The sequence below is a fragment of the Scyliorhinus torazame genome, chromosome 6, assembly GCF_047496885.1.
Source record: "Scyliorhinus torazame isolate Kashiwa2021f chromosome 6, sScyTor2.1, whole genome shotgun sequence".
In the NCBI taxonomy this organism is placed as follows: Eukaryota; Metazoa; Chordata; class Chondrichthyes; order Carcharhiniformes; family Scyliorhinidae; genus Scyliorhinus; species Scyliorhinus torazame.
This window is the reverse complement of record NC_092712.1, coordinates 46,530,246-46,543,034: the sequence shown is the minus strand read 5'-3', so window position 1 is coordinate 46,543,034 and position 12,789 is coordinate 46,530,246. Positions and strand designations below refer to the sequence as shown.

Genomic DNA, 12,789 nt, shown 5'->3' with positions numbered 1-12,789 from the left:
ACACTTTGAAGGAAGCATGTAGTGGTTAGCACTGCTGCCTCACGGCGCCGAGGTTCCAGGTTCGATCCCGGCTCTGGGTCACTGTCCGTGTGGAGTTTGCATATTCTCCCCATGTTTGTGTGGGTTTTGACCCGCAACCCAAAAAGATGTGCAGGGTAGGTGGATTGGCCACGCTAAATTGCCCCTTAATTGGAAAAAATGAATTGGGCACTCTAAATTTCTTTTAAAAAATCATGCGCACTTTGGTAGAATTAACTTTCTGTAAGTACCTTCTCTGATGTACATTTTACGTTTTAGTTGCCTGTTACTGAAATGCTATATTTTCTAACCCATTTTGAGCATTCAGTTACATCTGCAGATCTAAATGATTGTTATCTAAATTATTGAAACTAACTTTGTGCATTATGGAGCAATCAAAACTGATAGCAACGGTAAGAGCTCATGGGATCCATAGAAATGTGGCAAATTGCAGCCAGAATTCACTGAGTGGCAGGAATCAGAGGGTGATGATCGAAGGGTGTTTGTCTGACTGGACACCTGTGTCCAGTGAGGTCCACAGGGATCAGTGTTAGTGCCCTTGCTGTTTATGGTTGAGATAAATAATTTAGACTTGAATGTAGGAGGGTTGATCAGTAAGTTTGCGGATGATACAAAAATTAGTGGAGTGGTAATTAATGGGGAGATTAGGGAGGCATTGATGGTGATCTTTCAGGAATCACTGGAGGCAGGGAGAGTCCCAGAGGACTGGAAAATGGCTAATGGAATGCCCCTGTTTAAGAAGGGGGAAAGGCAAAAGATGGGAAATTATATGCCGGTTGGCCTGACTTCGGTGATTGGTAAGATTTTATGATAATCTTTATTAGTGTCACAAGTAGGCTTACATTAACACTGCAATAAAGTTACTGTGAAAATCCCCGAGCAGCCTCACTCCGGCGCCTGTTTGAGTACACGGCGAATTCAGAATGTCCAATTCACCTAACAGGCACGTCTTTCGGGACTTGCGGGAGGAAACCGGAGCGCTCAGAAGAAACCCACGCAGACGGAGGGAGAACGTGCAGACCAGCACAGACAGCAATTCAAGCCGGGAATCCAACCCGGGACCTTGAATCTGTAAAACAACTGTGCTAACCACTGTGCTATTTAGAGTACATTATTTAAGAGGAGATTGTGGAGTATTTGGAAGTGCATGATAAAATAGGACTGAGTCAGCATGGCTTTATCAAGGGGAGGTCATGTCTAACAAATCTGTTAGAGTTCTTTGAGGTGGTAACAAGGAAGTTAGACAAAGGAGAACCTGTGGATGTGATTTATTTAGATTTCCAGAAGGTCTTTGACAAGGTGCCGCATAGGAGACTGTTAAATAAGTTAAACGCCCATGGTGTTAAGGGTAAGATCCTGGCATGGATTGAGGATTGGCTGACTGGCAGAAGGCAGAGAGTGGGGTTAAAGGGGTCTTTTTCAGGATGGCAGCTCATGGCTAGTGGTGTGCCTCAGGGGTCTGTGCTGGGATCACAACTTTTCACAATATACATTAATGATCTGGAAGAAGGAACTGAGGGCACTGTTACTCATGATATAAAGATATGCAGAGGGACAGGTAGTATTGAGGAAGTGGGGGGCTACAGAAGGACTTGAACAGGCTAGGAGGGTGAGTAAAGAAATGGCAGATGGAATACAATATGGAATAGTGTGAGGTTATGCACTTTGGAAGGAGGAATGGAGACACAGATTATTTTCTAAATGGGGAAATGCTTAGGAAATCAGAAGCACAAAGGGACTTGGGAGTCCTTGCTCAAGATTCTCTTAAGGTTAATGTGCAGGTTCAGTCGGCAGTTAGGAAGGCAAATGCAATGTTAGCATTCATGTCGAGAGGGCTAGAATACAGGATCAGGGATGTACTTCTGAGGCTGTATAAGGCTCTGGTCAGGCCCCATTTACCATATTGTGAGCAGTTTTGGACCCTGTATCTAAGGAAGGATGTACTTGTCTTGGAAAGGGTTCAGATGAGGTTCATAAGAATGATCCTTGGAAGGAAGTCCTCGTCATATGAGGAGCAGTTGAGGACTCTGGGTCTGTACTCGGCGTTTATGATGAGGGGGATCGCATTGGATACTGCGAGGTCTGGGTAGAATGGACGTGGAGAGGATGTTTCCACTAGTCGGAAAAATTAGAACTAAAGGACACCATCTCAGACTAAAGGGATGATCCTTTAAAACGGAGATGAGAAGCTATTTCTTCACAGATGGTGAGTCTGTGGAACTCTTTGCCGCAGAAGGCTGTGGAGGCCAAATCATTGCGTGTCGTTAAGACCGAGATATATTGGTTCTTGATTAATAAGGGGATCAGGGGTTATGGGGAGAAGGCAGGAGAATGGGGATGAGAAAAATATCAACCATAATTGAATGGTGGAGCAGACTCGATGGGCCGAGTGGCCTAATTCTGCTCCGATGTCTTATGGTCTTTAGATTACAGAAGGATATAGACGGGCTAGTGAGATGGGCTGATCAGTGGCAAATGGAATTCAGTCCAGATAAGTCACGTGATGCATTTGGGCAGGACAAACAAGGCAAGGGAAGACATAATAAATGGCAGGGCTCTGGGAAGCACTGCGGATCAGTGCATGTGCATGAAAACCGGTCCCTTAAAGTAGCAGGGCATGTAGATACAGTGGTTAAGACGACATATGGTATACTTGCCTTTATTAGCCAAGGCGTAGAATTTAAGAGCCAGGGAGGTTATGTTGGAATTTTATAACATGTTGGTTCGGCCACAGCTAGAGTATTGTGTGTAGTTCTGGAATCCACATTATAGGAGAAATGTGATAGCACTGGAAAAGGTGCAGAGTGTTGGGAATCTGGAACTCACTGCCTGAAACGGTGGTGGAGGCAGAGACCCTCATAACATTTAAGAAGTATTTTGATGTCCTCTTGCAATACCAAAGTATACAAGGCTATGGGCCAAGTGCTAGGGATTAGAGTAGTTAGGTGGTTGTTTTGGATTGGCACAGCCACAATGGGCTGAAGGGCCTTTTAGTGATGCTCATGGTTCTGACTTGGAACAGTGATCTGTAGTATTCAAGTCTTCTACTCTACTCCTGAATCATTTGTCTCTCCCATCTATCTTCAATGAAACCTAATGTATGAAGTTAATTGTAATCTTGCCCATAAATACTATTAATTTGCATTCTGTTATGATCCCAGTTGATAACTGAACGGCAAAATCACAGAATAGAACCCTGGCTCAAACAAACGTAACCTTTACTTTTCTTTATAAAACGTGGCAGAACAGAGTCACAGGACAGTTAATTAGTTTTAATAACAAGATAAAAACATTTATTAAACATGAAAAAATTGTATTATGATACAATACACCTTTACTCCCTGTTTGTTTATTATTTACACACAGGTTTTAGGATTAACACTAATTACAAAGTATATCTTAATCTACAATGGTTTCATTAACGCAGTTCCTTTTAAGCACTGACCTGTGGCCAGATACACAGACTGCACTCTGAACCCAAGTTAGTGCCTGTGATTTTTTTCCTCAGAATCCCTCCAGATGATTGACACATGAGATTTTCCAAACTCCACTCCCAAAAAACACGCTTTAAAATCTTTTCAAAAATAATATTTTTCCTTTGCGGTTTTCATTCTGAAATCCTGTCCAGATATTCCAAATGGCACTTGAACAAACCTTCCGTTCCATGTTTAACAGCAAATCCAGTCCAGGGTGTAACACCAAACCCTATGACCAACCTCCTTGACTTGATGGCCATACAAGCAGTTCACAATTGCTTTATCTCTCAATTCCCAGACTGTATTAAAATGACATCAAATGTTTGATTTACCACTGAAGTCTGCTGTCCCAGTTTAAATGTAGTTAGTGCAAATGTCTTTTTAACTCAGAACATTTTATTTACATCTCCTTAAATTCTTATGAATAATACCTTGGCCTCTGTTCTCTTAACTTCAGGTGTCTAAACGTTCTTTCCGTCTCAATTCCCTGGTTATCTGGATTGTATCTTGTTTCTGAGGAAGCTTGTATCTTAGCAACTCCCTTCTCCTGTCTATCTTCAACAATGGGTGGTCAGCCCATTTTAGGGCACCATTGATTTAACTGCATTTCTATAAGCCCAGGGTTACACATAGCTCAGGTACTGACTCTCACAAAGGGAGCTCTGAAGAAGTGTTATATTGGACTCAAAGCATTAACTCTGTTTCTCTCTCCATGAATGCTGCCAAACCCACTGAGACTTTCCAGCATTTTCTGTTTATATCTTACTGAGTACTTCTTCATTAGAAATGTGGCCTAGATTTTCTGGCCTTGCCATGGCAGGTCCCGCCGTTGTGGATTGGGGCAAGACAGCCAAAAGTCCATTGACTTCAGCAGCATCGATAAATCTGGTGGGCAGGACTGGACGATCCTACCTTATGTGTGGGGTACTGGGCAAATTGCTGCTGAGTGTAACATTAATTCTGGCAGTGCGAGAAAGAATTCTGTGTTCGTCAGAAACAAAATCTAATAGGACATGGATTCTCAAACTCCAGTTCCAGAGTTCTGAGTGTTTGGCCCCTAAAGCTTATGATCGCGTTTCTTTTGCTGCTTAGTCCTTTGCATTTTGTAATTCGCTAATATCCATTAGCATCAATGATGTATGTAAATTAATGGGAACGTGGATTTAAACTTAATCCATGGTTTTGTATTTCTTTGCATATGCTTAGTTAGCCCATGAAAACCGAAAACCTGGGCAGACCTGCGATAGGAGTTTCATGTGGTATGTTTTTTTTAAAAAGAAGTATTTTTTATCTATTATCTAGGATTGCCATTCAGGCAACACAAATTATGGAAATATCCTGGATAGTTTGGGTGTTCATTTGATATTCATCAAACTACTTTACTTTTCTCAACAGAAGTTAAAGATGACTCACTGGAGGAGGATATCCTTACAGAAATGGAGACCAATGAACAATCATCTCTCTTGCAGCGTTCAATATCTGAGGACTCTGCCAGCTCCATAACCCCAATCAACCTAGATACAAAAACCAGGTCAGAACCCGCTTTGCTGAGTCATATGGGGAATGCTGGGAAACAGCTTCCAAATGTATGCAGGATCCTTGGTCAGAGCAGCCAGAATTATTCACTGTGAGGCATTGAAATGCCGTTAACTTGATTTGAATAGGAGAAGCTGGTGATTTTCAGCTTGAGCAATTAATATTGGTGGCCTTCTTTGTTAGCTTTACATAGTTTAAGCTCATTTAACGGTCATTCTGGAAATTCTTTATTAAGTGCTCAACTTGAATATATGACTATCTCTTTAGCACCCCATTTAATTTGTCACAACTCCAGTGGTATTTGCTTTTTGTGCATTAAACAGTTAACTATAAAATATGGTGGGTACTGAACGCGTGGTTACTGTTCTCTCCCCATCACAGCCTGCCCTCCACCAGCACCCTTACCCCCACCTTTACTGCACCATAGCCAGCTTGCTTTTGCTTGCATGCAGCAGGAATCAGTATAACATACTGCATGGAAACCATTGGATTTTGAAAACATTTGATGTTGAGAACAAATTTGTTCTTCAGAACGCTCTATACATTTTTTAAATTCCAGGGGCGGCACAGTGGCGCAGTGGTTAGCACTGCTGCCTCACAGCATCAGTTCGATTCCTACCTTGGGTAACTGTCTGTGTGGAGACGCACATTCTCCTCGTGTCTCCGTGGATATCCTCCTGGTGCTCCGGTTTCCTCCCACAGACCAAAGCTGTGCAGGTTAGGTGGATTGGCCATGCTAAATTGCCCCTTAGGATGAGGTTACAGGGTGGGGAATAGGGCCCGGGTAGAGTGGTCTTTCAAAGGGTCGGTGCGGACTCAATAGGCCGAATGGCCTCTTTCTGTACTGTAGGGATTCTATGTTCAGGCACTTGGCTGCATACCACATGACAACCGAAGGTGTTGGTTGAGGAGCAATTATGCAACAGGATGAACAAAATTGCTGGGGATGGGATGGGAAGCTCTCCTGGTGTGCAGAATTTGGGAAGGATTTTCATTTTGCGCTTAGAAATTTGAATTGGATGAGGCTTCAGAGTTGTGTTGGAACTGCTACTACAGAGGTGTTGCATTGGTGCACATTGAAAAATCAGACATGCAATAATAATAATCTTTATTGTCACAAGTATGAGGTTGCTGTGAAAAGCCCCTAGTGACCCAGTGCCTACAACAACAAACAATTCTCATTCTTGTGTTCAGATTTTCCATTGCCCCTCCCCTCCCTATCTCCCACCCTATAAACCCTTCAAGTGCCTTCAACTATCTATAACTGGAATTTTTGCCTTGACCAGCATGTGTCTTCACGTCTCCTTTCTTAAAATATTCCTTGAAACTTGATATTTTTAGTCACCTGCCTGATTATCTCCTCCTTTGGCTTGATTTCTGTTTTTGTCAATTTTTGTGATGTACTTTGGGGTATTCTTATGCTCAAGGTGCTCTATAAATGCAAGTTGTTGAAGTACAGCTTTATCAGTGTGCTACCACAAACTCCATTCTTGTGCAATATACTAGATATTTTAAAAATCAAAATTGAGAAATTTTCATCACTAACTCCCATAAGTCCATTCATTTAATATTGCAAGTTAAGCTGTTAAATGAAGGGGACCATTATTGCTACAATTGAACAGGTAGTTTTATGTACGATTAACAACTAACAAACCAGAAGTTTTTGAGTTAAAATCGCGAAATGGCAAATTGCAGTAGTTCATAAGATATAGGAGCTGAATTAGGCCATTTGGCTCTTCAGGTCTGCTCCGACATTCGATCATGACTGATAATAATAATAATCGCTTGTCACAAGTAGGCTTCAATGAAGTTACTGTGAAAAGCCCCTATGTTTCTCATCATTGAATTTATGGTGCTGAAGGAGGCCATTCGGCCCATCGAGTATGTAGCGGCCCTTGGAAAGAGTACCCTACCCAAACCCACACCTCGACCCTATCCCCGTAACCCCACTTAACCTTTTTGGACACTAAGGGTAATTTAGCATAGCCAATCCACCTAACCTGCACATCTTTGGACTGTGGGAAGAAACCGGAGCACCCGGAGGAAACCCATGCACACACGGGGAGGACGTGCAGACTCCGCACAGACAGTGACCCCAGCCGGGAATCGAATCTGGGACCCCTGGAGCTGTGAAGTGACTGTGCTAACCACTATGCTACCATGCTGCCCCATCTGTTATCTACAATGCTACAGACCAAGAGTTGGATTGCAAAAATGTTTTTTTAAATTGTCCAATGTTTTGAGTCGAATCGCATACTACATTGTTAACTCTTTAAATGGCATAGAAAGCCACTCAGTTAAAAAAAACAATTTGCTGCAAAGCATTTAATCAGTGAAGTGGTTCGGCATGAAGGTTCAAACCGGTTCTGCTGGTCCGCCACCTTCAGGTGTGTCTCTTGGAGCATGACCACGTCCGCCTTCAGTCCCTTTAAGTGCACGAACACTCGAGCCCTCTTCACTGGCCCATTCAGGCCCCTCACATTCTACGTTATCAGCCGGATTGGAGGGGCTCCCCACCCCCGACTAGCCATCTCCTTTTCTGGGCCAGTCCCGTGCCCACGCCTCCCTCACCCTCCAGTCCCCCAGACGGGGGACCCCCGTCCCAACCACCTCTTCTGTGTCTCATTCCCTTTCGGCCAGTACAGCAGCAACCCTTCTCTCTCTCTCTCTCTCTCTCTCTCTCTCTCTCTCTCTCTCTCTCTCTCTCTCTCTCTCTCTCTCTCTCTCTCTCTCTCTCTCTCTCTCTCTCTCTCTCTCTCTTCCCCCCCCCCCCCCCCCCCCTAGACCCCTGTGTAGCTTTTTTGCTCCCCCTATGTCACTCCCGTAAGTCTGCTGACCCCGGCTTCCCCCGCCGTCCCATTGACCTCCCCGTGTGGGAGTCTCCCAATCAATATGTATTCCTTCGTTCCCCTTCCCGCCTTTCTTCCCGCGCGCGGGAAAACACCCCCGCGCTTTTCAAAGCCCGCTCCGCCCCCTCTGGCACAGCTCCTGTCATGGCCTTGTCTCTCTCCCCCAGCCCATGTAACATTTCATGCGCGTGATTGACCCCCTATATACAACAACCATCACACATCAAACATCCCCCCCACCCTCACAAACCCTCAGTTAGAGTCCAACTTTTCGGCTTGTACAAAGGTCCACGCCTCTTCAGGCGTTTCGAAGTAATAGTGTTGGCCCTTGTATGTGACCCACAGTCGCGCTGGCTGCAACATTCCGAATTTCACTTCTTTCCGGTACAACGCCGCTTTGGCCCGGTTGAAACCCGCTCTCCGCTTTGCAACCTCCATGCTCCAGTCCGGGTATATTCGGATCTCTGCATTGTCCCACTTACTGCTCCGCTCCATCTTGGCCCATCTCAGGATCCACTCTCTGTCCGTGAACCGGTGGAACCTCACCACCACCGCCCTTGGCGACTCATTTGCCTGGGGCTTCTTCGCCAGCACCTGATGTGCCCCGTCCAACTCCAGCGGCCTCGAAGGGGCCTTCGTGCCCATCATCGCCTCGAGCATCGTGCTCGCGTATGCCCCAGCATCCGCCCCCTCCACTTCCTCAGGGAGACCCAGGATTCGCAGATTCTTTCTCCTCGACCTGTTCTCCAGGTCTTCAAGTCTTCCCGCCCACCTCTTGTGCAGCGCCTCGTTCTGCTCCACTCTCACCGCCAGGCCCACTAGCTCGTCCTCGTTCTGACTGACTCTTTTCTGTACCTCCTGGATCTTAGCTTCGTGGGCCTTCTGGGTGATCCCGAGTCCTTCAATTGCCGAAGGCATAGGTGCCAACATCTCCTTGCGCATCTCCTCGCGCTGCTCCTCGATGCAGCGCTTGATGAACTCCTGCAGCTCCCCTTTGTCCCTGGCCGCCGCCATTTTGTTTTCTTTCCCTCGCTTCTCCCGTTGCTCCAGTGCCGCTCCTTTGGCCGTTACACTTCTGGTCCGTTTCATAGAAGTTGGAGGGGGACCTCTCTCTTCCCTTCCCCACGGATTGCGTCAAAAAAAAGTTCCGTTGGGGCTCCTCTAACAAGCCCGAAAGTCCGTGGTAGCGGGAGCTGCCGAATCATGCGGCTTAGCTCCGCATAGCCGCAACCGGAAGTCCTCCCAAAGAATTTCAAACCGATAACTGCTTGTTGAAATAATTTGTTAACAGCTCCTCTGGATAAGCATTTTTTAACAAGTTGCCCAAACAATTTGCCTTGAAAAAATAAAATGCCGTCTCCATACAGGAATTTGTGTTTTATATTTGTCAATCAAAAATTAGCCTGTTTGGAGGGTTGCCTTAGCAGCAGAAGTCTCAGCTGTATGATATATTTGGATTATCTGGAAAAAAAAAATTCCGAATTATGGACTTCTAAACATTGAATATCTGTTTTGCTCTCTCATTCCACTAGGTTGCATCCACAGAGATGATATGGAATGACAGATTCCCAAAAGGCTGCTTTTTAATGGGCTCAGAGGGGAATATTTCCTCTCTTGGGAGGACACATTTTAAACAGTTTGTTTTACCTGTGTCCCTGGTGGTAAATGATTTAGATTCAAAGTACTTCCCTTCCTGCATATTTCCCTATAAAATTGTATAACCAATTGTATGAAGGGCAACACTGAAAGCAGGCAGGTGTGAAATAATTTCTTTAATGTTACAACGTCAGTCCCTTTTTTAAATACTTACCATCCTTACGGAATGGGCAATTAATCTCCTCTTCACTTTAAAGGGTGGCCCTTTGTCAACTTTTTGTTTTGGCAGTGTTACCCACAGTACAACAACTTGCACCTGGAGAGTGCCTTTAATGTAATACATGGGGTGCCAGTTTATCAAATAACTGTTGATTTATCATTATCTATATCATGTCTTGAATTCTTCATCCAACATTTGGTGTTCAGAGAGCTTAATCAAATATCTCGGTGTCAAGTTAATTAAAAGCTCCCATCCCCCCCTTCCCCATTTCTGAATAGCACTGTTAGATGAACAACAGCCCACCTCATATTTCTCAAAAGTAGCCTGCCTTGGCCATCAGTAATGGCAGACTGGTTCAGTGAAATTGAACCTATTCTCACTCAGTGCCACACATCTATAAAGCAGGGATTACTGTATAACATACAGGGACAGAACCTTCACTTTGCGCAAGCACAGGGTTGCTGAATCCAATTGTAGTGGCGCTGCAGACTGCGTTATGTCAAAGAATGCAAGTACAAAACATCACTGGACAGTTTAAATTTTTGTTGAATGGGGCTATGGAATGAGTTGCTATTAAATAGCTGTGCATATTTGGAAACAAATCTTTATATTTGTTACCAGAATACTTAATTTAGTGATTGATCAGGAGGAAATATAAATCTGTTTGCCTGAAGTCAATAACTTCTCCAATAACTTGCAGCCAGCGAAATTGTTTATATGGCATTTTTTGTGATTGGAAATTGAGAGATTTTGAGTATTCACATGTTGAGACTTGGATCCTTCCTGTATGTAGTAAATATAATGTGATGGTAATCAAAATATTCTCCTCAATTTGGTGTGTTTAAAAAACACATGTTGGGGGAATGGGATGGGGTATCATTTCTGATATGGAATGTAACTATAATAATGTGTTGCTCCCTTCACAGCAATGAACAGCTCTGTGCCTTGTGCTATTGTGGTGAGCGCAGCTCGCTGGGGCAGGGTGAGTTGAAAAGGTTCGACCCAACTCCAGATTTTACTGCGCTAAGACAGAGTCCATCTCAAGCAAAGCAAGACACTACTGATAATTCAGAGGACGGTAATGTCAAGAGCCACAAACAGTGTTCCACTTCACTAAGGCTACAGCAAAAGTGAGTAATTAACTTATTCGTTAGCAATACTATTTTCCCTGCCCCTTGTGTCTGTTTTTGAGCTGTTCAAAACTTTATGCTCTTTATTGGTAATTGGGGTTCCAGAATTCTGGATAGGCAGGTTTTTGTTTTGCATTGCTATTCCTCAGATTATAGGAACCTATTTATAGTCTTACAGTATTGCAGGCGCTATGTCTATGCGATATAAATAGATTTCTACAAAATATGACCATTTTTGATTGGATTGGATTTGTTTTATTGTCACGTGTACCGAGGTACAGTGAAAATTATTGTTCTGCGTACAGTGACAGATCATTCCGTACATGAAAAAAGAACGTAAATACCTAGACACAGGCATTGGGTGAAGCATATGGAGTGCAGTACTACTCAATAGATAAGATGTGTGAAGTGTTAAGATCAGTCCATAAAAGGGTCATTCAGGAGTCTGGTAACAGCGGGGAAGAACGTGTTTTTGAATCTGTTAGTGCGTGTTCTCAGACTTTTGTATCTCCTGCCCAATGGAAGAAGTTGGAAGAGTGAATAAGCCGGGTGGGAGGGATCTTTGATTATACTGCCCGCTTTCCCAAGGTAGCGGGAAGTGTAGACCGAGGCAATGGATGGGAGGCGGGTTCGTTTGATGGACTGGTGTTCATGACTCTCTGTAGTTTCTTACGGTCTTGGGCGGAGCAGTTGCCATACCAGGCTGAGATACAACCAGATGGGATGCTTTCTATGGTTCATCTGTGAAAATTGGCAAGTGTCAATGTGGACATGTCGAATTTCCTTAGTTTCTGAGAAAGTGTAGGCGCAGTTGTGGTTTCTTGGTTGTAGCATTGATGTGGGTGGACCAGGACAGATTGTTGATGATGTGCACACCTAGAAATTTGAAGCTTGTCAACCATCTCCACCTTGTGCATTGATGCAGACAGAGGTGTATACAATACTTTGCTTCCTGAAGTCAACGACCAGCTCTTTAGTTTTGCTGACATTGCGAGAGAGATTGTTGTCATTACACCACTCCACTAGCTTCTCTCTCCCTCTTGTATTCTGACTCATTGTTGTTCAAGATCCGACCCACTGCAGTTGTGCCATCAACAAACTTGTAGATGGAGTTGGACCCAAGGTTTGCCACACAGCCGTATATGTACAGGGAATAAGAGTAGGGGGCTAATTACGCAACCTTGTGGGGCCCCGGTATTGAGGACTATAGTGGAGGAGGTGTTATTGTTTATTCTTATTCTTACTGGTTGTGGTCTATAGGTCAGGCCTGACCCATGATATCTTTTAATATCTTGCGTCCGCCTATATAAAGGGAAGGAGTGAATTTGCAATGTGGAACATGTATAGTGTCCATTTGATTCGACACGTCAGATGGGCCAGCTAATTTCTCCCTTGTTCGTAAGAGTGCCATATAAATGCTAGTTCATGTCCTCCAGATTATTTGAAAGGACTGGAGGGAAGGGATAATAACATGTATCTTTTAAAACAGGGTTAAAAGATGTTACTAATATTTATCATCACTTTTCATTTGTCATTGAAGCTTCCAATCTGTTTACCCTCCCTCCTTTGAGCTTCATTCCAAGCCTCATCTTGTAGTTCCCAAGTTGAATTTTGAGAAACTGTTTGCAATGCCCCTGAGAATGATAAAGGGAATTGAGATGGAGCTCAGAAAAGGGAAGCTGAATAACTTCACGCAGATGCATGACGCTTGTGTGTCTGTTCACTCAGGAACTGAGCTCCAGGTCATTGCTGAGTCTCTTCAAAGAAAATGAGTAAATGGGCCTTTCACTCAATGCATGGAAAACTAAGGGCCTCACCCAACCTGCTCCCACAGCACAACACCTCCACCCCCGCACCCCAAACACCCCTCCCATCGATGCAGATCAGTGAGATATGACACTTGGGAGCTGCCTAACAGTGAACGCAGACATAGAAAATGGAAT

General features: G+C 44.1%; 1 protein-coding gene across 7 annotated transcripts in view; it reads left to right on the top strand.

The window, feature by feature from the left end:
- The window catches only part of kmt2ca (lysine (K)-specific methyltransferase 2Ca), a 684,766-nt gene that overhangs the window by 286,517 nt on the left and 385,460 nt on the right, over positions 1-12,789 (top strand). For all 7 annotated transcript variants that reach the window (XM_072508182.1, XM_072508181.1, XM_072508179.1 and 4 more), the window contains exons 4-5: positions 4,911-5,046; positions 10,643-10,846. In XM_072508182.1, the coding sequence (XP_072364283.1) occupies positions 4,911-5,046; positions 10,643-10,846 (340 nt within the window). The remainder of the gene's footprint in view (positions 1-4,910; positions 5,047-10,642; positions 10,847-12,789) is intronic.